The sequence below is a fragment of the Cynocephalus volans genome, chromosome 1, assembly GCF_027409185.1.
Source record: "Cynocephalus volans isolate mCynVol1 chromosome 1, mCynVol1.pri, whole genome shotgun sequence".
Taxonomy (NCBI): domain Eukaryota; kingdom Metazoa; phylum Chordata; class Mammalia; order Dermoptera; family Cynocephalidae; genus Cynocephalus; species Cynocephalus volans.
In genome coordinates this window covers 61,364,018-61,388,455 of record NC_084460.1, presented here as the reverse complement: position 1 = coordinate 61,388,455, position 24,438 = coordinate 61,364,018, and the positions used below count along the sequence as shown (strand labels likewise).

Here is a 24,438-nt window from a genome sequence, read left to right as displayed (position 1 = left end):
CCTGCGGACCCCTTCTCCAACCCTGCTGACCTCAGGTGTGACCCCTCCCAGCCACCAAGGCTCAGCTCAGCTCTGGAGGCAGAGGGCCCCCACCCACCACCAGCCACTCTGTGACCTCAATGGGTGACCTCACTTCCCTGTAAAGAGAGGTGAGCAACTGGGCCTGCCCACAGAGTTGCTACTGCGCCAATTAAATGCGATGCTGCCCACAGGGCCGGTCGTTTTTGTCACAGGCGTGGCAGGAGGCTCTGAGCTGTGCACCATCCCTGCTGCTGAAGGGAGCCAGCGGGTGCCCTGCTGCTCACTCGCTCATGTAAGAAATGTGCCTCTCTCCTGCCTGCCTTCTCTGGCACAGCCACAACAGGGCCTTGTCATCCCACCTTCTCCTGTGCTGTGACCCCTGCTTCTGTTTGTTGTGGGATTAAAGGAGACACTGTGATCACCCTGTATGGCTAGCACCCTTCTCTTGGTGGCCCAGAGAGGGGTGCCCGCCTCCTCCTGCTGCCTGCTCAGAGGCCCCTGGCCAGGCCCGGCTCCCCTGGAATGTCTACCACAAGGTCTCCTCTTCAAAGAAGGGCAGGGAGAGAAATAAATGGCAAGAACACTGCTATTTGGAGCAAAAAGAAAGGTGGTCACTGCAGAGCTGGCAGGAAGTGCAGTGCCCGGTCTTGGGACAGGTTAGCCCCCTCCCCACAGTGCCGCTGGGTCAGGCAGGGTGCCGCTGGCACTGGGGCTGTCTCTAAACCTGGCCCTCTCCATAAAGCCACCCCATTGTGCCCCACTTCTGTGCCCCCCAACACCAAGACCCCAAGAAGACCCTGGACCTCACCCCCCAGGAAAGGAGCTTCTGTCAGAGAAGTCAACTGACTTGCCACATCTGACTTTAATCTATCAGGAGGATGGATCTTTGATAACGGTAGAGATGAATGGAGTCAAAAAGAGCAGTGCTGGATAAGGGAGGGGACAGGCCCATATCTTCAGGAAAGGCAGCTGCTGCAAAGGCACAAAGGGACCAGAGTGACGTTCACAGAGGAGGGGGACAGCCAGCCCGCACAGGAAACAGGAGGTAAGCTGGTCACGGGCCCCAACAGTGAGTCGGGGCGGGGGGGGGCAGGCACCGACCTTGCCCATCCCTCCCGGAACTGTGCATGGCATCAGGGCCAGGACAGAGCCTTCCTCCCCACCCCACACCCTGGCCCCAGGTGGCTCCAGAGAGCCAGGTAGGGGCAGAGGCAGCAAGTGCCCCACTGTTCTGGTGGCTTGTCTTAGTCTATGCCATTTTACTCTCAAGAGGACTGCTATCTCCACCCCCCACCCCCCACCCCAGAATATTCCCAGCAGTGTACCTTTCCAAGCCGCCCATGCCCTCCCTAGGCTCCCCCCACCCGGCTGGGCCCGGGCCCCTTCTGGACAGAGAAAACAATGGTACAGATCTGCGCTGAGCCCTCACGGGATGCTGCACAGTCACCCCTCCCCACACCCCCCCTGCACATAGGCTCTGTGAGCAGACTTTGCCCTGGAATTTTTAAAAGTGTGTCCCTGCATAAGTTCCAAGCAGAACAGGAAAATGCCCTTGGGGCAACACTACCCAGTCCATGCCTCATCAAGCTCGGGGAACCTGCCCTGCCCCACCGAGCACTGCCCTGCCAACAACCCAGTTACAGGGTGTGCCCGGGGCGGAGGGTGGGTTCCAGTCTCCTCCGTGCTTGGCCAGGTGGAGAGGCAGACTCGGAACACGACTTCCACCCCAGAGCTGAGTCGGTGCCAGGCAGCCGAGCCCCGCCCTACCCACCTGTCACCAGCCCCACTTCACACAGGCGCTGAGGCCTACATAGGGCCCGGCAGGGCAGTAGAGGGGCCACAGCTGGGTCACAAACCACGGCCCCTGGGGGCGGATGGAAGACCAGGGCTATGTTGTCTCCTCTGAATTGCTCAGATTCTCATTAACCTATTCATACTCCTCCTTTTTCCCATAAGGATTTAAGGAGGCCTTAAAACCGAGCAGGAGAGTAAACAAAGTGAGGGCGAGGAGATGGAAAGGAGCCAAGCACTGTGCAGAAGGGCAGCGCAGGGCGCTCAGGGCCGGCTGGGCTCTGCCCTCCAGCAGCTGCGGGGCCACCAGTGCCACCACACGGGAGAGAGAATTAGGGGCGGCTGCCTCTCCTCCCGCCCGGCTTGCGCAGGCCCTTCAAAAGCTCAGTTGGAGGTGGGGGCAGCAGACGTCCCAGTGGCACTGGTGGCCTCTTGAAGTCTGTGTCCCTTAACTCACAAGAGAGCATTTCTCCCAGGGGAGCAGCCGGATCGTGTTCCTCGGGGACATGGCAGACACTGAGCAGGCCTCCTAGCCTGGTTGCGGTGGAAGGAACGGGGTACTCCGTAGAACTGGAGCAGGAGCCCCACCTGGCCACTGGGACAGCTCTGCCATGGGCAGGGAGCAGGAGAAGGTTCCCTAAGAGGAAGGGGCTACTGGCGCAACGGTAGGACTCCCCGGAAGACCGGGCAGCAGCAGAGGAGACAGTGGGGCAATGGTAAGTGGCCTTAGGCTGATGGGGACCCAGGAGAGATGGGCAGCCGCAGAGGAGGAGGAGCACGAGTGCCGGACTCGGCCACCTGGCTCCCCTACCCTCCCAGCCACTGGGTCAGGGCGGCCCCTCGGGCGGGCGAGTCTAATCGCAGGCGATGCCAGTTTTGCAGTGATCCAGAGTCCCCTTTAAAAGTTTGTCCCCAAACAAAACCCCTCTCTCCGCCCCGCCGTGGGAAGCGTGGCCGGCTCCAGAGGAGGCTCTGAGGACAGACGCGGGCACCCTCCTACACCCCTTCCGAAACAACAGTGGGTGGCCGGCAGGCCGAAGGAGAACGGGAAGCGAGTGGGGAAAATCCCCCAATTTTGCAATGTCAACTGCTGGGAGCTCGGCAAGCCGGCGGCTGTGGTGCTGCCCCCGCGCGTCTGCCCACGGGACTGCAGCCCAGGAGGGAGGGGCGCCACGGTTGATCTCCTGGTTCTCAGACTCTGAGCACGCACGGTGGGTAGGGAATTACCTTTCATTCCTAAATCCTACCGTGGCTTGCACTTTCCCAGAGCAGAAGTACAGTGACTTGTTTTTATTGGATCATCACATCCTACCACTAGCAGTGTTCTCTTATTTCCTTTTTCTTCGACATTAAGTCAGAGACCATGCATTTAAGAATTGATCAAGTGGATCTTCAGGAGACAAATATAGCCATGGAGCAGAAGAGCTGCGATTGCTTTTCCCTGAACGCTGAAAACGCTCAGGGCTGGGCGCTGCCTCCAGCGAACGTTTAGTCTCCTTATGTTCGTGTGCAATCTTAGGGCTGTGGGGAACCTTAGCCGCTGTACAGATCACGTTTGCGGAGAAAGGAAACAGTAAGCAGAAAGCACCTACTAAGTGCCAGGCGCCAGCTGTACTTCTGGTACCTCACCGGAAATCTACCATAGCCCTTTAATGCGCGTTTCTGCCCATTTTTCAGGGGATGACACTGAAGATTCAGCACGGGGAGCAGCGTGATGACAGCTGCCCAGCCAGCGAGGGCCAGAGCCTGCATTCCACCCCGCTCCCAAGTGTCCATTCATTCATGGAAACAATTTGACTTATGATTAGTAGCTCCTCTGACTTGACTTTGATATTTTTAGAAACTCACCTAAGTGAGTTGGGGGTCTCACATGCATGGGTGGGACTTAAATCAAAGTGGAAAATACAGTACAAACCTGCAGCCAACTAGGAGGGTTTTCTTCCTCCTAAAAGAATTATAGAAAAAAGAGCTTCCAGGCTAATTGGGGGCTCCCTATCAGCCATTCTAGCAGGTATGAAGTTTGATTAAACAGCTTCTCTGGACAAGATGTTGCTCCCTGGGTCAGGCTGCTCTGGCCCAGCCACCGAGCGCAGCCACGTACTGGGGACCCTATACCAGGCCCTTCTTCCCTCTCTGCGCCTCAATTTCCCCATCGGGACAGTGAGATCCTCACAGGGTGGGACCACAGGCCAAGTACAGACAGTTTGGTTGACCTTTCTAAAATGCTCCAGCTTTAGGGCCGGCCCGTAGCTCGCTTGGGAGAGTGTGGTGCTGATAACACCAAGGTCACGGTTTCGGATCCCTATATAGGGATGGCCGGTTAGCTCACTTGAGAGAGCATGGTGCTGACAACACCAAGCCAAGGGTTAAGATCTCCTTACCAGCCATCCTTAAAAAAAAATAAAATAATAAAATAAAATGCTTCAACTTTCTCTTGAACACTCTGTGTCAAGAGCTGAGGTGAGGCCACCAGCCCTGGTTGTGGAGCTGAGAAGGAGGACAGACACTGCAGCCAGACAGCCAAAGTCAAGACCCCAGCTGTGCTGGCTCTCACAAGAGTGAGGAGAGCGTAGCAGGCCCTGAAGCCAGGGTCTTAACGTCTTTGAGCTTCAGTGTTCTCTTCTGTAAAATGGGCATCACAGCCTACCCTGCAGGCTTGCCGATGGGACTGGAAATGACATATCTACAGTGCCCGGCACCCAGTAGGTCCTGATAAAGAGCAGCCTTAGTTTTGACTTGCCACTTGGTGGAGGGTCATCATCTGGGTAAGGACGCTTGGTGGGTTGACCCAGGGCAGCTCTGCTCTCTGGGTCTGGGCTGCTGCCTCCAGGCCCCTGCAGGAAGATCCCCCAGGCCTCAGCCACAAATGGGTCCAGTGGCTGCAGGCAGAAGCAGGCAGCTCCAGGGACGCTGCTGTGCCAGCCCTTGCCTGTGTGTCATGGGGCCTCTGCCCTGCACCCCAATTCCTAGGAAGAATGAATCCTTTACGGAGAAGCCTGACCAAGCCACCCAAGGCCTCCCTGGGCCCACAAGATGAGGAGGGCTTCAGGGCCCTGGGTCTCACTGAGAACCCCACACACACAGTGGACTCTAGGTGACTCTACAGAGTTCAGGGAGCTGCATCCCTCTGTCCATTGTGAATATTCCTTTAGTTCCTTCTGAAAGTCACACGCTCCTCTCTTAGTTGGGTTTTGGGGTGTCAGTGGTTTTTTCTCTGCTCTGGGTTTGCTTCCAAGAAGTCTTTCTGGTGTGATTTTATATATATATATATTAGCAGCTTTATTGAGGCATAATTCACACACAATAAACACCCGTGGCCCCCCAGCCCCCCAGCCAGTGCTTTCAGGCTCCCAACAGAAGATAAATCAGGGCACCCCCTGGCAGTGCATGATGTAAACATTTGAACCCAGGCCTCGCAGCCGTGCTCCCACCCAAAAGGAGGGACATTTGAATCAACGCTGGCCTGGATTAAAACACTAGGGTCCACCCCAACTGTCTCTGCCACAGTGAGATTTTAGGGAGGTCATTCACACCCACCCCACCTCCTGCTCCTCACAGAGGCAACCTCTGAGCAGGGCCAGGGTCCAGGCGGTGTCGGTACAGGGCGTGGCAGACACTAAACGCCATGAGGGTGTCCTGTAAGGAACCCACAAGAGGCCCCAGCTGGCAGGCAGGAAAGCCCCAGGGCCCCAGGCCCAGCACCGCTAGCGGGACAGATCCTGATGTACCGCCAGACTCTCCTACCGACCCATGAAAGCTAGAAGTCAGAATTTTTTGTGGATTCTCACAATTTTTAAAATATTGGCTCAATTTTTGGTACCTTTTTCACTGGATTATAATAAACACGGGGATGGAGTACACCTTGGCTAAAATTCCTTTCAAACAAGGAGAGACTGCATAAAGCTGGTCCGCAGGCCTCTGCAGACATTTCAGCATCTCTTCATTAAGGGGCTCCCGGTCATAGTCCCAAAGCCAAGGGGGTCGCGGTGGGTTCCAACCAGGTTCCAACCCTCTCTTTCTTTCGTAGCCCTCGTCCCGTGTCCAGTCGACTCGGCCCCCATCGCCCCCTGGTCCCTCAAACTGCAGCCTGGCCCTCTCGCGTTTGGAACTTCAGAGCGCCCAGCGTGCAAGGTCACGGCCTTTCCTCCCGTGGGTGGGTGACCGCCAGCTGCCGGGACTTGGGGAGGGCGCAGCGTGGGGAGACCCATGCCCCATTGGCGCCGGCTGCTGCGCCTCCCCGGGCCCAGCAGGGTCGCCCACGCCCCAGCTCCATGTTCCCCAGTCGTCCAGTCCTGTGAGGGTGGGCATCAGTTCGGAGCGGCCTCGCCACGGCCAGAAAACCGGATCCCAGCTGCCAGCACCGGCCTGCGGCCCCGACGCTCCGGGGGCGGAGCCGAGGATCCGCGCGGGCGGCGACGGCAAGAGGCGCCGCGGGGGCGGGCCGGGGGCGGGCCGGGGCGGGGCGGCGGCGGACTGCGGAGACGCGGCGGCGCGCGGGGCGGCGCAGAGCGTTCTCGGAGCGGAGCGGAGCGGGCCGGCGTGGGGGCGCGGGGCGCGCGGGGTTGGCCAGGGCGAGCCGGAGGAGAGCCGGGTTCGGGCACGGGAAGCCGGGGCCGTGCGGGGAGCAGCCATGGCGCGGCGGAGGGCCGCGGCCCGCGCCGCGGAGGGCGGCCTGGGCTCCGAGTAGCCGGGCCGGGCCGGAGCGCGGGCGGCGGCGGCGGAGGAGGCAGCTGCGCCCGCGCCCCCCGCCCTCCCAGGCCCCGCGCCCCGCGCCCGGGCCCCGGCGATGGTGACATATGCGGCGGCGGCGCGCCGGCGGCAGGACCATGGTTGAGCGCGCCAGCAAGTTCGTGCTGGTGGTGGCGGGCTCAGCGTGCTTCATGCTCATCCTGTACCAGTACGCGGGCCCGGGGCTGAGCCTGGGCGCGCCCGGCGGCCGCGCACCGCCCGACGACCTAGATCTCTTCCCCACGCCCGACCCGCACTACGAGAAGAAGTACTACTTCCCGGTGCGCGAGCTGGAGCGCTCGCTGCGCTTCGACATGAAGGGCGACGACGTGATCGTTTTCCTGCACATCCAGAAGACGGGCGGCACCACCTTCGGCCGCCACCTCGTGCAGAACGTGCGCCTCGAGGTGCCCTGCGACTGCCGGCCCGGCCAGAAGAAGTGCACCTGCTACCGGCCCAACCGCCGCGAGACCTGGCTCTTCTCCCGCTTCTCCACCGGCTGGAGCTGCGGGCTGCACGCCGACTGGACCGAGCTCACCAGCTGTGTGCCCGGCGTGCTGGACCGCCGCGACCCCGCCGCGCTGCGCACGCCCAGGTGAGCGCCCTCCGCGGGGGAGCGCCGTCCGGGCTCCGGGCGGCGGGGTCCCAGCGCGCGGCTGCGCCCCCAAACCCGGGCCGTGCCCCGCCCTACTCTCCCGTCCTCCACCCACTTGCTGCAGCCCTTTCCAATCTGCCGGGCGCCCAAGACCCCCAGTTCGTCTGCTCCGAGCGGCTGTAGCCCATGCCCTTTGACCTCGCACTCACCTCCACGCCTGTCTCTGCCCCATCTCCGGCCTGGCTGCGCAGTGCCGGGGTTTCCTCCGAGGTCACCGCCCGCTGCCCTCGGGCCGCCTCACCTGCTGTACGCTGCGGCCCGGTGTGAAATCTGGCTCGCCCCGTGCGGCCCCGTGGCTCTGTGGGCGGGGAAGCGGATTCCTGGGTGTAACACTTTGAGTGTTCACTTCCCCGCGCCTTTCTAGTGCCAGAAGTGCAAGTGAGAGAAGTGAGGTGCCTCTTTCCTTGCACTTGTGGTGCCCCCAGCCCTCCGCTGCCTGCCAGCTTGCCTTCAGGGGCGTGGGGAGGAGCTGCCAGGGAAGGAGGTGGGCTCTCCCTGCCGGTGTGTGCAGGTAGAACAAAGGCCCTGAACGACCTGGGGCTGGCGGCGGGGAGGAGGCGCAGAACCATTCCGGGTACAAGCTTCCCTTGAGAAAGGAACAAAAGGCCGATGGGGGGCTGCCTTTCCTAGGAACCCACCAACCAGGTTGGGGGGAGCTGAGCTCAGGGGCACCTGTGCAACCAAATACCTTCCGTGCAGGTCCCTGAATGCTCCCCATGTCTGTGGGGATTGGGGAGCACAGGAACAACTTGTATGCGGGCACCCGCATGGGAAGGAGTGCTGGGGAGCACTTTGTAGTAGAACCCAAGGGAGTGCTGGGTTTCCGGTGGTTAAAGTTGGGGTTATTTTCTCCTGCTCTGGTTGGTGCCCACTTATCCTGCAGGGATGCCCCTTTGGGGCCATTTCCTCAGACATCTGGGATGGGAAGGACCAGAGGTGAGGTCTTCTTGCCTGTCTGTTTTTCTTCCATATTTGCTTTGGGACTGAATTTGCACGCAAGCTGGGGGTGGGTGAATCTGTGACTGATGTAGGTGTGTTCCTTGGCACTCTTGGGTCAGGAAGGTGTAATCTTACGGGCATGCTTGGGGGATCCTTCAGGGTCCAGTCAGCTTGGAGCTGAGCGTAGTCCACGGTTCTGCTCCCCTGCACAGCCCTCAGTCCTTCTTTCCCATGGTCTTTTTCAGACTGTCAGGAAATTGGGGCCCTAGAATTGGGGGGCAGGGGAGTCTTTCCACTATCATTTGGCTGTGCACACACAGCAGCTCCCAGCCTAAGAGGTGATGTTCTGGGTCCCTGTAGGCCATGTTCCAAACTTGGCGATTACCGAGCTGCCTGTCCTGGGCCCTTGAAGCATTACTTCCTCCCCAGCCCTCGGTCTGCTCTGCCCAGATACACATTCCCGGTGCAAGACCCCACCCTCCACCCCCACCATGGTCCAGCCCTGCTAGACTGAGCTGGGCCTGGGCCCTCAGCCACCCACCTACCTGCCGCCCTTCTTCCAACCAGAGCTATAGGCTCCTGAAGCTGGGAGCTGGGCACTGGGTGCTGAAAGACCCCAACAGGCCCAAGTGCTCCCTTCCCTGCCTTCAGAGGGTGTGGGTGGAGGAGTGGACACCGTCCTGTCTACCAGAGTGCATTAGTGCAAGAGAGCCCCAGAGCGTAGAGTGTGCAGAACCTACACACAGGCTACCAAGAGGCCGGAGCCTTTGAAACAAGCTTGCCCAGCAGAGGTGCCCTCAGCTTCAGGTTGCAACCAGGTCACTCCCTGCAATCCTGCCTCCCTATGGGTCCCCAGGATGAAGGGCCCCTGGCCTCCCTCCTCCAGCATTTGTCCACGAGAACAAATGTTCTCACAGCCAGGAGTGGGAGGTCCAGATGAGGCACACCAAGTGCTGCAGGAGGGAGGCCCTGGTGCCCCTGCCAGGCAAGGTGTGTGGGATAAGAAGGAGATGCCATGGGGGTCAGTGGGCGCCTCTTGCCGCAGTGGGCGGCTGGCCCTTGGCCTCAAAGGTGCTACCTCAGCAGCATGAGGGCAGTGGGTAGGAGCCTTCCAGGGCCCTAGGAGACCCCCTCTGCCACCCACTCTGGGAGTGGGCTGTGCCACCAGGCAGGTGACAGCACCCAGCCCTCTGAGTCACTCTCCCCCTCCACTCCAGTTGTTTTTTGTTCCAGGCACTAGGTAGATTGCTTTTCTAATGCACTTCCTCGGGAGGCCAAGGTAATCTTGGCTTTGTGCGTTTATAGCCCAGCTACACTGAGATTCACCTTTTGAAGGCTCCCCCAGGCTAGGCCTGGGGCTGGCCTGTGGAGCCATGGAGATATGGATGCACTTCTCCCACCAGTGGCCCTGCACAGCCCTGGCATGGTGTCAGGAGCTCAGACGTCACCCTCGCCTCCCTGCTGTGTTTTCACTCACCCTCCGTCCAGCAGGGCTGGTTCTGCCCTCCCTGGGATCCTGTGGGTGCTGGAGCAAACACCTGGCTGCCAAAGTGAGGAGGGGGTGGGTCTGGCTATGCACAGGGTCCTGACAGGCTCTCTGGGGGCTGGTACCGTTTTTCTCTTCCCTGTGTCCCCAGAGCCACACACACAGTGGGGTTTGGACAAATGCTTCTCTGACCCAAGGCATGCTCTGGAACCTCTCCACCAAGCCCTCCCCGCCTCCCAATCAGCATCTGCTGTATCTGGGGCCTGCGGTGCGGTGGGAGTGGGCCTTTTCCCAGATACCAGCCTCCCCATTGCATGGCGTCAGCCAAGGCTGCTCTGATCTGGACATACATTCAGGTGACACACAGAGATGGATAGGTTTTTAACACCTGTCTAGAGTATGGTTTGAAGCTCCTTGCAGCTGTTAGTGTTTTCTTGACTTGGTAGACAGGAACAGATGTGCGAGTGGAGGATTGTCAGGTCCTTTGTCCTATGTCCACTGTGGGGGCTGTGTCGTCTCCTTCCATCTGCCAGGGAGCTTGTGAGACTGCCCAGGAAGGACGGTTTGCTGGCTGGCCTTGGAGAGGTGTGGCTGACCATTACCAAGGACTACTTTGGATAGAGTGTCTCAGCCCCCCACACTCTAGTGTCACCTCAGAGAGTTCAGATGGTGCTCATGGAGCCCAAACGTCTCTCCTTCCCCTTCCTGTCTGCCCAAAGGCAACACAAAAAGAGACATGATCAGGGTTTTACCTGGGCCACCTCAGCCAAGGTCCTAGGCTCAGCCTGCATCTTCCCTACATCAGAAGCCCTTGGAGCCCTCATGGGCTCCCAGCATCTGTGACATTGGCCTGCAATGACGGCGCTTCCCTGCAGGAGGGACGGAACCACTCTCACTGGTGGTGTGTACCCTCTCAGTGCCTGCAGCTTCATCTTTGACCATGTGCCTCTCCCTCCCCCTCCCTCCATCATCCTGAAGTCTTCTCAGCTTCCAGAAATCTGCCCGGTACCCTCAGCAGAGCCTAAGCCCAGCATGCCCTCCTCCCCTCTCCCACTGTTCTGCCAGCTCCTCCTCTCCCTTTAGTCTCCACTCCAATGCCCCTTCCTCCAGGAAGCCTTTCCCTGGCTTCCTGTTCCTAGGCTTCCTTGTTGCCATAGACACCCTTGACCACTCTTCCATCTGCCACACCAGCATGTCCATGGTGCATTGGCACTGGCTATGGCCTGATGCCTAGTGCTGGCACCAATGAGAACATTTTACTCCTGGTCCCACACCTTCTCCAGGGTCTGGCCTCTGTCCACCTTTCCCCGTGAGCCAGGTTCTAGGAGTCGGCCTTGAGTGCTGTGCCATTCCCTGGGAACCTCCAGGGCTCCTCAGTGGGCCAGATCAGGTGGGGGCAGGCTTAGACTGGAGCATTTCTGTGACTACTGTTTCTGTGGCATTTGGAAATTTCTAGCTTGCCTTCATTATCACTTTCTTCTCTGAGACCAAGGGACAAAATCCACATTCACTGCGATGGGAACAGATGTCACTCAGAGCATGTGATTGTGGCCGATGAACAGGACCTGGGGACCTGGAGGGAGTATCACCATGGCCTAGAGAAAAGTTTGGTTGAGATAAGAAGGTAATCTAAGGTCAAGATGTTTGGAATTAGATTTTCACTAAAAACAAAAAGTTGAAAACTACTTTTGAGCAGACACATGAGAAGGTAGACTTAAACGTGGTTTACTAACAGGTGATCCAAGATGGTTCTCCAGCTATGAGGTCATCTCTGCTCCATCTAGGGCACCAGAGGCCATGCCAGATGGGGGCTTCCTGCCCTCCTAGGCACTTCATGTTAAAACCTGAGCAGTGCAAAGCTGCGTTGGGCCGCTATGCTGGGGCGGGGCCGGCTCTGCTCTGCAAGTCTTGTCTGCTGTGGGGTTAGAGAGCCTTTTCCCAGTGGGGACAGCACCGCCCCCCCCCTCCATCATTGTGGAGTCAACCAGGGTTTCTTTCTCAGTGGGGAGTCTGAGAGGTTTGGTTGCCAAGCTAGGGAAGTGGCAGGGAGTCAGTGACTACGTTGGGTCTAGAGTCCCCTGGTGTCCGGAAGAGAGGTAAGAGAAAGGAGCTTTATGGTCAATAAGGGACCTTGAGTCTTTTTTTTTTTCCCTCATCTCCCCCCATTTTTTTTTATTATAATGATTGTGGTAGATGAGTGGGAAGAAACTATAAGGGAGAAAAAAATCGTCCTGTTCCCCCATGCATAGTTGTTCTGCTATAATTGATACCATAGTATAAATTACACTGTAAATGTTGTACTGTGTCATTAAAAACTTATTGTTTTTGTGGCTGCAGATGCTCTCAGTCTGGGTGCACCATCGTAGTCTGTCATTGAACATGCAGGTTTCCAGTTTTGTGTTTCTGTAAGGAATGCTACCATCAGTGGACATCCCTGTATGTAAATATTTTGCATAGCTCTGATTTCCTTTGGAAATTCTTGGGAGTGGAACTTCTGAGTTGAATAGTCTAAATGCTTTAATGCTCTCCATATAAATGTTCACTGTTTTCCAGAAAGTCTGCACTTTATGTATGTTCCTACCTGTGGTATTTGAGTGCCCATCTCAGTGTCACTCTTGTTGGTATTGAATATTATTGTTTTAAAATAGTTTACTTTCTCAAATCAGCAAAAAGTACCAACCTTGTAGATTTTAGTTCAAAGCTCTGCCCCACTAAAGTGCCTAATTACTTTGGAGGGATGAGGAGCAACTGCACCCTAGTCACCCCAAATGTTTCTTCACCTGCTCAGAAGGGTGGAAGGGTCTGGAGTCTGAAGGAGGGAGGCAACAGGCTGTGGGGACAAACAGCTCTTGTCCCCCGAGTGCTCAGCAGGTGCTTGGAATGGGTCTGTGCAAGGCAGGCGGATGAGGATTGGCCCCATTTTCCACACAAGGAAGTCAAGGCCCAGAAAAGTTGGAGAGCTTGTCAGAGTCCCTCAGCCAGGAAGGCCAGGAGCTGGCATTTGGACATCTGTCTATCCTGAAGCCTCTGTGCCTCACCCAGGCCTCTATGGTGCCCCCTGCCCCAAGTGGGGAAGATGTCCAAGGAGAGAAGGGCAGCACTGAGTCAGACCAGCCAGATTCAGCACGTGTGGGCCTCCGAGACCTGGGCAGACACGGGCAGTGTACCATGCAGCCCTGCAGCACTGGGCTTACTGGAAAACATCTGGCAGCCTTCACCCAAGTAGCGGCAGGACACGCATCGGTCTGCATCCTCTTGGCTCTGAAAAGGCAGCTCCAGCAAGGTTTGCGATAGTCCCCACTGCTGGCAGCGGACACCATCCATGGCGGCACTTGGCAGCTCCTAGCCCAGCCTGGCCAGCACCTTCTACCACTTCCCCCGGGATTGGATTGCTCTCGGGTGATCCTCAGGGTCTGGAGCCACCCTGGGAGGTCTCTGCTGCCGTCCCCTTTCTCTGCCCAGGTGGGTGATGGAGGGGAGGAGGTGGGAAGCCAGTGGCTCTCTCCACTTCTCAGCCTCCCTCTTGGGTGCTGTGGCTGTCCCATTTGGCATCTCATGGGACAGTTCCCCTTGTGAAAGACTGCAGGGTGTTTGCGGGACAGTCCTCGACCAGCACAAAGGCAGCTATGCAGGCCAGGGGCTGGGCTGGGTCACCTGGGTCTGAAGAGGGAGGAGCAGGAGCAGCTTACTTCGGAGAGGACTCACTGAGCTGGGTGTGGGGAGTTAGTCAGAAGAGGGCCCAAGCTGGAGGGTGGCATAACTCAGGCTGGGAAGTCGGGAAGGGGCATGAGTCTTCTCTGCCGAGAGGTTTTGCGGCGCTTGTTCCTGCCCCCAGATGCTCCTCGGTGGCCTGCTGTCCTTTTCCCTGAGCCCCAGACCATGGCCCCACTTGAGAGCACCCACGCAAGGGGATGTGTGTGTTTGCAAAAAGGCTTTTATCTCCTAAGACTTCTGTTCTTGGCTTTTCAGGAATTCAGTTGGCTCTTTCTCTTCCTATTAAGATTTTGTTGTCTGTTTTGCTCTTTATGTTGGGTTGGGTTGGGTTGGTTTGAGTTGGGGGGGTGGTAAATGATGCCAAAAAAAGTCCCAAGCCCCAGTGACAGGGTGGCAGCGGGGGGTATGGCCTGCGGCATCTGAAAGCATGGAGAAGCCTCCCACATGCACAGGGTTTTGTGGGCAAATAGGAGTTTAGACAAGAAGCAGCATTCTGGAACCATAGTTGGGTTTCAGACACATCATCTGAGAACCCACAGCCTGTCACAGGGACAAATGGCAGCAAGAGAGGGCAGTGGAGAGGGGCAGGCAGAGGCCCGGGCGTGGCATCTGGTCTGCCTCTGAATGCAGGCCTGTCGCTTTCTCGCTGTGGGACATGTGACCTAATCTCTTTCTTCCCCACTTCCTGTTGTGGGCTCGTCCCAAGTCCCCAGCTTACAGGGGCTGTCATTTTGGAAAAACGTGGCATACTCACACACAGGAGAGAGTTGAAGTACTGATCCCGGACCACCGACCCAGGGTGGACACTGTCAGTGGATGTCATGGTTGGCCGGGCGGGTGGAGAGAGGAGGCTGTCCAGGCATTGGAGACCACCCACGCCCTACCCCAGACTTGGCGTGCAGCTGGGGCCTGTTTTCCTAGAGCAGGGAGCAGAAACCAGCCAGGGCAGCCTTCTCCCCACTGCCACCAGCTGCCTGAGGGAGCCCTTCCCAGGCTGGCTCCTGGCCAGCTCTGTGGGTTCTGGGAGCTTTGCTGAGGATGTGCAGCCCCCAGGCCAGCCAGTGGCCTTTTCCTTCAGCATCGCCTGCTTGTACTTCTGTCCACCTCCATGGTGTCTGGACTGTTCGCAGGCCTGACCCCCACCCCTGGCCATTGGTTCATTCATTTATTCACTCAGCCATGCACCCCAGGTCTGGGTCCCCACTCTCCCAGGGCAGGGAGTGACACACCCCAAGTTCCACAAGGCCACCTTGGGAGCTCTGGATTCCTCTCTGTGTACACAGGGCTCTGAGGCTCCAGTGGCAGGCCAGGAACACACAGGGACTCGTCTGCCTGCTCAGGCCCTTGGGGGTGTGTCAAGAGGGGTTCCTGAGGAAGAGAAAGGAGTCCCCTAAGCATCCTCTCCTACCTTGTGGCTGGAGACCATGAGTCACGTGGGCCCAAGTAAACATCCATCTGAGCCTCAGTTTCCCCATCACTAAAATGGGGGTGTCAGTCTGCCATTTGGTTCTATAGAGGAATCAGTGACCTATAACTCATGACTTCCTGTGACCTCATGGTCCCTCCAGCCCTGGCTTGTGTCCATGTCTCATGGGAGCCATGGCCACTCATAACCCCTTAGAATTCTACAATATTGTGGTGGGGCCCACTTCCTCATCTGGAAAGCAGCTGTCAGCAGCTGTCTGCAGCGGGCTAGTGAGGCTGGCTGCGGTGGCAGGGCTTTGGGCCCAGGGCCACACGTCTGGCCTGTGTTTGAGGACCGCAGGAGAGCAGACAGCTGCCTTGCATTGTTTACATGAGCAATGTTAAAACACCCAACAGGAGGGACATCAGAGCAAATCCATAATTGTTGGAAAGATAGTAACTGGAGAGATTAAAACTCTGGAGTTAATTGTTTACAAAGCTGTAGAGTCCATGGAGGTCAGTGGCTGTGGGTGACCCAACTTTGTTGTTCATGGGCAGGAGTTGGGAGCCCATTATCTCCCCATGACAAGCAAGGCCTTCTGGTGAGGGGGACAGGCCCAGTGCTTGTCCTTCCAGGGGCTCTCCACCAGTCAGCCCGGGTCACTCCTCATAAGCTGTATCAGGTGGACGTTCGAACATTTAAGCTGGAGTCAGACCAGTGTGGGTTCCAGCTGTGGCCTTGCTCCACACGTGGATAAGTTTGGAACTCTCTGAGCCTCTTTTTTTTTTTTCCTGCCTTGTGGAGAGGCAGGAGGCCAGAGCCCAGCCAGGAGTAGAGTTTAGTAAGCTCTGCCCCATCGTCCACAGCAAGTAAGGACAGAAAGTACCCTGGGCAACCCAACAGCAAGGAGGCCCAAAGCAGATGGTAGAGCAGGAGCAATGGGGAGGGTGGCTAGGGCTTGCCTCACAACCAGGGAACCTAGAACCATATGGGGACAGCAGCAGAGCAAGGGAGGGGCTCCAGAAGCCAGACCAGCTGGGTGGAATTCCACCTTTGCCTCTCACAAGCTCTACAACTTGAGCCTTAATCTCTCCATCTATAAAATGGACATACTGAGGGTGCCTGCCCCATAGGTAGGTACTTAGAATTTTGTCTACAGGGAGGAGCCTCCAGAGCCAGCTAGGAGGCCAACTCCATGAATTGGTCAGCTCCAGGGCCAGCAGGGAGCTGCCCTCAAAGCAGCTGAAGTCTAGGCAGGTAGGGGCCCATTATCTGGAACACTGACCAACGTCATCACTGGCTTTCCAAGGTGATGACTAGGATGTACCGTGCTTAAGCTGTGGGGGTCTCCTGCTCACCCCAGGCTATGGCATTGGGGACCACCCAGTACCTTCCTGTCTGTGACCACTTAGCAGAAGGACTTTGCAATGTTTGTTCCCTGGATCCCCAGAAAGCCCCTGCTCTTACCGGCCAACAGCCCAGATATGGAGGCCGCACACTTGGTCCTGGTGTCTGTGGTCTTGACACACTCGTCCCTCAGAGAACCTGGAGACCCAACCAAGAGGAGCTCAGGGCGAGGGCAGAAGGGCTGATCCTGTGTGACGCTGCCCTTTCCCAGAACCCAGGGCCATGGGCCGAGGCTAGGCTGCGATTCCCCCACAGGGCATCTGCAGGGATATGACACAGGAGACTTGTGGTGTCTTCACCTCTCTTCCCACTGCAGGCTGAGCTGGCCACAGGTGACGGTCCCGTGCACCCCGACTCCCTCTGCCACCCCACCACCATTGTCCTGCATTCCCTGTGTTTCCTGTGCCCACTTTATACTTTGCTGCAGATGCACATATACCTTAAACCATACACAGCACTCTCTGGACGTACAAACTTTGTAGAACCTGCATCATGCTGTTCTGAACCTGCAGCTTGCTGCTTTGCTCGGCCTTGTTCTTGAGGTCCATCTGTGCTGGTCCATAAGATGCATGTTTAATTCGTTTACTGCCGGATGTAACATTGGGGTTGTCTAGACACAGCTCCTTTCCCCTCTGCTTTGTTCTTAGCGCAGCGTGAGGGCTGTTTGGCTTTGGCTATGACAGTCCAAGAGTGGTGACTGTGCTGGCACACGGTCCTTTGTGTCCCTAGGAGTGGATCAGAGGGTGTTCCATCCTAGTCCAGAGTGGTTTCCCCACCCACTCCACCCCCATCATTGTGCCTGAGGGTCCCCCACTGTTTGGCCTGGCACACTTTGTCATTCTTGCAAGGCTAGCAGCTGTGAAATGGGACCGCTGTGGTCTTAGTGCACATTTCCCTCATGACCGGTGAGATGGGCATCTTATTGTGTGTTTATTGACTGACAGCGCCATGTGTACATGAAGGGAACGGGGGTGCCTGCTAACCTCTGAACCCCTCTGACACCCTGCTGGTGGTGGGGGTCAGCCAGAGGCCCAGAAGGCTGAGTGGGTAGACAGATGGCCAGCTACCAGCCATCCTCCCTGCAGCATGGACGCTACCAGGGTTCCTTGGATGTCCTCAGCAGTGCCCATGGTGGCACCTGCATGAACTGAGCCCAGGAAAGCCAGAAAAGGAGGGAGGTCCTCCTGCCAGGGCCATCTCATAGACATTGGTCCCATTTATTGGGGTCCCTGTGAGATGGGGTTGGAAGAAAGGATCCTGCAGCTGAAACCAGCAGCTGGAACCCACTGTTCTGAAGTCATGGGATCCTCTTTTCCCTCCCAGTGGAAATCCAGGTGGGCCTGTGTCACCCCCCAACCTGGCCAAGGGGCTAGACGCCCACTCCCTATGCCCCAGTCTGCCCTGTGACAGTGATGACACTGCCTGTCTGTGCCCTGCTGTCAGACCCCAGCCGCCCTTGGCACCCTCTGCTGCTACAGCCACACTGCAGGGCTGCCCCTGCATGGCACTGCTTTGTGGATGAATCTTCTGGCACCTCCACACACACCAGGAGAGGAGCATTGGGGGTGGCAGCTCTCTTTCATCCCAGCCTTGCCATGTCCCCCATCCCCCTTGGCCCCAGCCCCACATTTTCAGCATCTGCTCCAAGACTACCCCTGCCACCCCACCCCATTGGCTTGGGATGAGTAACCAGGAATGGCCTCATAATTCACCGTCCATCTGAGAGTTAGAAAGCTCTTGCCACCACAGGGTTTATAGGGCCCCAGGAACAAACGTGGGCACGAGTTTGCAGCCTGTCAGTGGCAGGGGGAGCATCTCCCCTCTGAGTTATGAGCTTTCACGATTCACATGTAAATATTTACCTCTCCAGAGCTTTGGTGTCCTTGGGAAATAGGTACCAGCAAGCACTGAGGTTTTGTGTTTACGTCACCATGGCAAGAGGAGGGATGGGGATGTCCTCTTGGAACGATGAGTCTGGGGGTGTGGGGCAGTGTTTTCTCTGGAATCCTTGTCAGGGAAAGCTTCTGCAACAGCATGACCAAGTCTTCCAGCCAGACCATGGCTGACAGTGGGAGGGTTTGGGGAAGACGCTGTCGCAGGGGCACTGCTCTGAACCGAGGAGGCAGCATCCCTGCCCCAAGGGTACAGTCTAGGAACAGAGAATGGAGGTGACCGACTACCACCTTTGCTCAGTGCCAGGCTGCCCTCATTCACGCCTCACTGTCAGGAGCCCCATTTTGCAGATGAGTAAACGGAGGCTCAGAGAGCCTAGGGATTCACACACAGGCTTGGGCCTCCAGGTTTTCCCCTTAACCCTTCCCCGGTGACAAGGAGCGGGGTGGGTCTCATCTAGGAGGGAGGACCCAGAGGTTAGCCAGGGTGTATGGTTTATGCCTGCCACACTGCCTGCTTGTGGCGGAGGGGAACTAGGTTGCTCCATGGACAGGCTTGCCAGAGAGCTCAGGACACTGTAGGGGTCCAGGGGGAGGTCCCCAAGTGACCACCAGCCCACCGTCCTCAATGTCTGGCTAAATGAGTAGCTGCCTGGCCGGAAACAGCCGACTCATTAGGCCTGACATGTCAGCTCCCCTGAGAGGATCAAGGGCAGGTGGATCAGGGGGAGGCAGAGCAGATGGTCTCCAGGGGACTGTGGAGGTTTCTGATGTCACCTGTGAGGACAGGCCCTGTCCTGCACGAAGCTGGGGAGAGGGTGAGCTATAGGATGAGAGTGGGTTCCAGCTCCGCCTGGAGAACAAAGGCTTCTGCCAGCCAGGCCCACACCCTGCCACAGCTCCTTCCTCCTGCCCGGCCTGCTGCAGACCCCAGGGCTCTGGTTGGAGGGGCTCCTCTCACATCTCTCTTCCCTCGTGACAGGCAGGCAGGAAGACAGCGAGCAGGTCTGGGTGGCTGGCTGGCTTTGCTCATGCAAGTCCACACAGAGGGCTGCTTGTTGCCCGCCTTCTGAACCCTGCAAAAGTTTGGGCCTCCCAAGTCACCGCCCAGACCGGTCAGAAAGCCAAGTCCTATAAGAAGAGGTTTGTTCCTTTGCTTTCCTGGAAGCTGGGCTGGCAACACGCCCAGCAGAAAACATCGTTTTTATGAAGTACAGGGCAGTCAGGTTTCAGCCAATTGTGTAAAAGACAGGTAGTGGGATTGGTGTGGGGCTGTTCTAGGGCAGGAGCAAATCCCCATTCTTACGCACTTGGGGTGAGAGGGGACTCAGGCAGGTGTCAGGCTGGGCTCAGTCAGGGGCATGGAATGCAGGTCAGGCCAGTAGAGGATGGAGAACCCCAGAATAGGAGAGCTTTGGAGGCCCAGCAGCCTGGGCATCATCTTCTGGCTGGGTCTGCAGTACGGGCCTTTCTTGCCTCATGGATCCCTCGCTTTGCCCATCAGATGCACAGAATACTTGAGAGACAGAGGCTGTGTGGCCAGGGCTCAGGCTCCCTCACACACCACAGCACCTGTCAGGAGGGCCAGTTTCCACCAGCAGCAGAGTGACTTTTGCCTGGCAGGGGCTGCCAGACCCCACATGGCTGGGAGATGGCCCTTGCTTGGTGCAGCACTAAAATGTGACTGGCTGAGCAGAACCCTCCAATCCCTGCTGCCCACCATGCCCACCCTCAGTCTCCGTGCCCTCCCCCTGGGCCCTGCTGTCACCAGTCTCTTTGTCCCCTGCTGGCCAAGCCAGAGGTAGCCTGAGGAGGAGCCAGGGACGGAGGGTTAGTCCCCAGGTCACAGATGAGATTGGCTTAGCACGGCCCTCACAGTGTGTGGCAGACAGCAGATAGGGCAGAGTCACTGCCAGCCCAGCTGGCCTCCTGCACAGCATTAACCCTGTCCATTCAGTACATCATTTGAGCTATTCCAGGTCATCAGGAAAGCCCTGGGGCCCTGGTTTAGTGAGTTATCCCAGAGTGAGGGAGTGACGTCCCGCTGGTGTGTGTGGGTTCTCCATCACCCACTCCCTCCAGCCCACCCCAGCACCCTGCCACACCTGCGCCACAAGGTCAGCTGGCGCAGGAGCCTGAAGCCATCCCTGCCTCAGGAGAGGGTATCCACTCAGTATTGAGAGATGCCCGGGTACATCGGTGTAGGATCCCTAACTGACCCAGTGAGCCAACGCAGAGCAGCTGCCACATTCAACACTGCTGCAAGTGCTCTGCCCAAACACAGCCATCCCCATCATGGTCCTCTGGTATATAAGTGCTGCCACATCTTCCCAGTTGCAGGTGGGAAAACCACACTCAGAGGTGAGGGATATGCTCAAGGTCACAAGCTGGTCATTGGCAAAGTAGGATTCAGGCCAGCCACCTGACTGCAGCATCAGTGTCACTGCTGCTGTGCTGGGCTCTACTGTGAGAAACCCACCAGGTAAATGTCACCAGCCAGATGGGCAGGGCCAGAGTTTACACTGGCCAATCCCAGGGTCTTTCTAGAGTCCTGTGCTAACGTCCATTAACAAGGCAGCCCCCGAGGGACTCTAGGGCTTTGCCGTCGATAGCAGGTGCTTGTTTCCTCCTTTTGCCCCTTACCCAAAGGTGGGCAACTCAGCCCATTCAGAGCTTGATACACACACACTTGGAATGACAGTGGTCCCTGTCCTGAGGGGCTCATGGCCCTCCTCTTGTCACTCCTGTCCATGTACATCTCTGTCCCCATGGGGCACCCAGTCCAGGAAAGACCAAGCTTCTAAAGGCTCAGGCATACTTCACGAGGATGGGAATGGCTGGTGGTGGCCCCGACAGGTAGCTGTATTAAGGTTCTCTAGAGAACCCGATAAGAAACAGAACCTATAAGACAGATGGATGGATGAGAGAGGATTTATCATGGGAATTGGCTCACTCAGTTATGGAGACTGAAACATCCCACAGTATGCCATCTGCCAGCTGGTGAACCGAGGAAGCCACTGGTATGGCTCAGTCCAAATCCAAAAGCCTGAGAGTCAGGGGAGCCGATGGGCGATTCAGTCCAATTCTGAAGGCTGAGACCTGGAGTTGTAATGCCCGAGGGCAAGAAAAGATGGGTGTTCCAGCTCAGAAGAGAGCGAGATCACCTTTCCTCTGCTTTTCCGTTCTGTCCAGGCCCCCAGCTGATTGGAAAGTGCCCGTGCACATTGAGTAAGTGGGTCCTTGTTCAGTCCACTGATTCCAATGCCAGTCTCTTCCAGAAACACCCTCACAGACACACCCAGAAATTATGCTTTACCAGCTTTCTGGGTATCCCTTCACCCTGTCCAGTTGACACCTAAGATTAGCCATTGCAATAGTCTTTGAGCTAGGACCTGGGCCATAAGCAGTGGCAAGCACTCAAGTTGGTCACCCAGTGTGGTGGCAGCATTCTCCAAAGGGACCCTTGGTCACTTTTAGGCGACCGCCTGATGGCCTCTTTAGCAGGCAGGCTGAGCATCACAGAGCAGGAAGAGTTGGCAGGGTGGTCAGCAGGTGGTGGATGCCCACCTGACGGCCAACTGGCCAGGTGTGGACCCCCAGTGTATACAGAAACATCCAGGCCCCCCCAGCAGGGAAGAGTGTGCAAGGTGGACTTGGGGCCAGTGGTATTTGTGTGCGTCACCTTCAAGGTCTCTTCCTACTTGCACTAGATGGCAAGGTGGCCTGAGGAGGCAGAGCAGGCAGAGCCATACCGAGGGACGGGCCCAGCAGAGCCCGCCCCTGCCTGGGATTGCGTGTCAGGGAAAGGAGACTCAGTAAGAGAACTCCCACACATGTACACACACATACACATGCGCACACACAGAGACACACGGGTGCTGCCAGTGGTGCCTTCAGCCTCGAGGTCAGCTTCTGTGAACGCAGGGTCCCACAGCTCAGCAGCCAGCCAGTGAGTCATGGGGCCAGGCTGGGGCATCCTCCCCTTGCTCCACCTTTCTGAGGCCCTGCAAGGTGGCAGCACCAGCTGGGTCCCTGGTGTTCGTGAGCTCCACTCTGTGGCCATCGTGCACCACACCCAGCTTCTGTTTGCTGGTGGGTGTTCCTGAGGGACGGGGCTGGCTTCTTGGCTCAAGTGGAACATCTTCTGATTGGGGCTTGACTCCATCCAGGGAGAGAACCCAGCAGGCACCACGGAGGGCCCAACCCTCTGCCTTCCCTCCCAGGAGCCTGGCCTTTCCCCTCCTTCGGCTGAGATGGGACCTCTTTGAGCTGTTCCCATGGGGGAGGCAGAGGCATGGTGTCCTTGACCATTCCTTGGCCCCACTGCCCATGTGGGCCAGTGGAGGAAGAGTCCAGGTGAGCACTGAGGATGCATACAGCCGCGGTTTCCACGAGTGCACAGCGATGCCCCAGAGGCTCCAGCAGGCAGGCTCACCGCAGGCTTCACACCTGCACACACATGTCCCCAAAGTGAGAGGCTGGAGGACTCCCAGGCTGACCCAACATCACACAAGGCATTACGCTGTCAGACACATATTCACTCCTCACACTTACACACACATGTGCTCCCAGCAGCAGCTCGTGCTTCAGAGCCAGCCATGACTCAGAAGGATTCTAGAATAAGAATTCCTTTTTTTTTTTTTCTTTTTTAAATACATATGCTCAGCATTTTGGGAGGCCGGGCCTTTCCTCTACACTGAGGCTCAGAATGTGGCCAGGGTATTAGAGGAAGTGTGTCTTCACAGATCTGCTGGCATTGCAGAAACAGCCTGGAGCCCTGTGGCCATGAGGGTCCCCTGCCAGGCTCTATGGGCTATTCAGGAGGCTGTCACTGGGGGTGTCCAAGCACCCAAAAGCCCAGACTCCTGACAGCGTGGCCTCAGGGCTCCCTTCCTTCACTCCTGCCCTCCCAGCAGGGGCCCTGGCTGGTGACTCGTGTGATAGATGGGCTGTGCTGAGCACCCCTATGTGTGCCGTCACACCTACCCTTACCACACTCAGCACCCAGCGACGGCTCTCCTGTGGGAAAGGTAAAGACCAAGGCTCACACTGGGTAGGGGAGTGGGCTGCTTGGAGGGGTAAAGCCAGTCCTGAATCACTGGCAGGACAGGCCTGCAGTGGAGTGACTATGAGGGTGGCTGGCACTGTGGGGGCCCTTGGGGCCTGGGAGCACACGTGGCTGTTGAGCTGAGGGCATGGGTGCTGGTGTCCAACAAGATGCCAGGCCACAGGCCTGGGGCATCCCTTGCCCTCCCCTGGGTCCCTCGATGTGGTTCACCCCACCCTACCCCTCTTCCCCCAGTTGTTTTTCTGCTGGCCTCTACTTTCTCACTGGGGGTGGTGCCTGGGGAAAGGGCTGGAGACCTGCAACTGCAGGAGCTGCTTGGCTGCCAGGGACAGTCGACACCCTCCACGCGTAGGCACTTGGCATGATCAGAGCTGCAGGTGCAGGACCAGAGGGGGAGTGTGGGCTGGGGACAGGCCTATGATTCTGGCTACAGGAGCTCAGTGTTGAGGTCTGCTTGGGTCCCCTGGAGAAGTCCCCCATTTTGCAGAGGATGCTGTAAGGAGGGAGCCCTGGGATCCCTGGGCCCAGTGACATCAGCAGGGCCAGGCAGAATCCTGGGTAGGTCTGGGTCTGACTCCCCTGTACTGCACCATCCTGGGCCTTGCAGGAGAACCTGAGTGGTGTGGGAAGGAAGGGGCCAGCAGGATCCCAGCCCCAAGGTGTGGTGCAGGCCATGTTCCCTCTGCCTGCTTAGGTCCTGGGGTCTGCAGCCCCTTACCTGCACCCCCAGCCTCAGCCTGCGTTTGGGCCATGTTAGCAGGGCTAGGGTGGGTGAGGGACTGAGAGCTTCTCTCGGCCACAGACCCCTGTCCTGTTTACCCCTGTCTCCTCACCAGCTGGGGTCCCTCAAGGCAGGCCTGGATGGCTGTGAGTCACCTCTATGTCCCAGCTTTTTGCTGAGGACCTGGTGTAGGTCGTGACCTTCAGAGACAGGCCAGATCAAGCCCTGCTGTGTTCCTCCCAACTGTGCACCCCACCTCAGGCAAGTGTAACCTCTCTGTGCCTCAGTTTCCTCATCCACCAAATGGGGCTGGACCTAAGTGTACCATGGGTTGCTGGTGCTGCTCTTCCTGCTTAGCTTACTCGGTGTTGGGTGCCCAGGGAAGGGGTCTGGAGGACAGGACACCACCTGCTGTTCACTCTGTCCACCTGCGTGTGACACTAGCCCAGGATCCGCAGAGCTCTGACAGCACAGTCATTTCCCTGTCGCCCTGGATTGAGTTAGCAATCTGAGTTATACTGACCTCTCGTGGTTGTTGAGAGTGAGAGGGGGGCTAGCCAGACCTGCCCCGTGGTGGTAGGGACACCTGCAGAGCCCTGCTCTGTCCCTGG

At 57.6% G+C, this 24,438-nt stretch overlaps 1 protein-coding gene across 1 annotated transcript in view; it reads left to right on the top strand.

Moving 5' to 3' along the window:
* The first annotated feature begins 6,564 nt into the window (after positions 1-6,564).
* HS6ST1 (heparan sulfate 6-O-sulfotransferase 1) overlaps positions 6,565-24,438 on the top strand; it is a 49,529-nt gene continuing 31,655 nt past the window's right edge. The window contains exon 1 of the mRNA XM_063114678.1: positions 6,565-7,135. Within this exon, the coding sequence (XP_062970748.1) occupies positions 6,609-7,135 (527 nt within the window). The 5' untranslated portion in view covers positions 6,565-6,608. The remainder of the gene's footprint in view (positions 7,136-24,438) is intronic.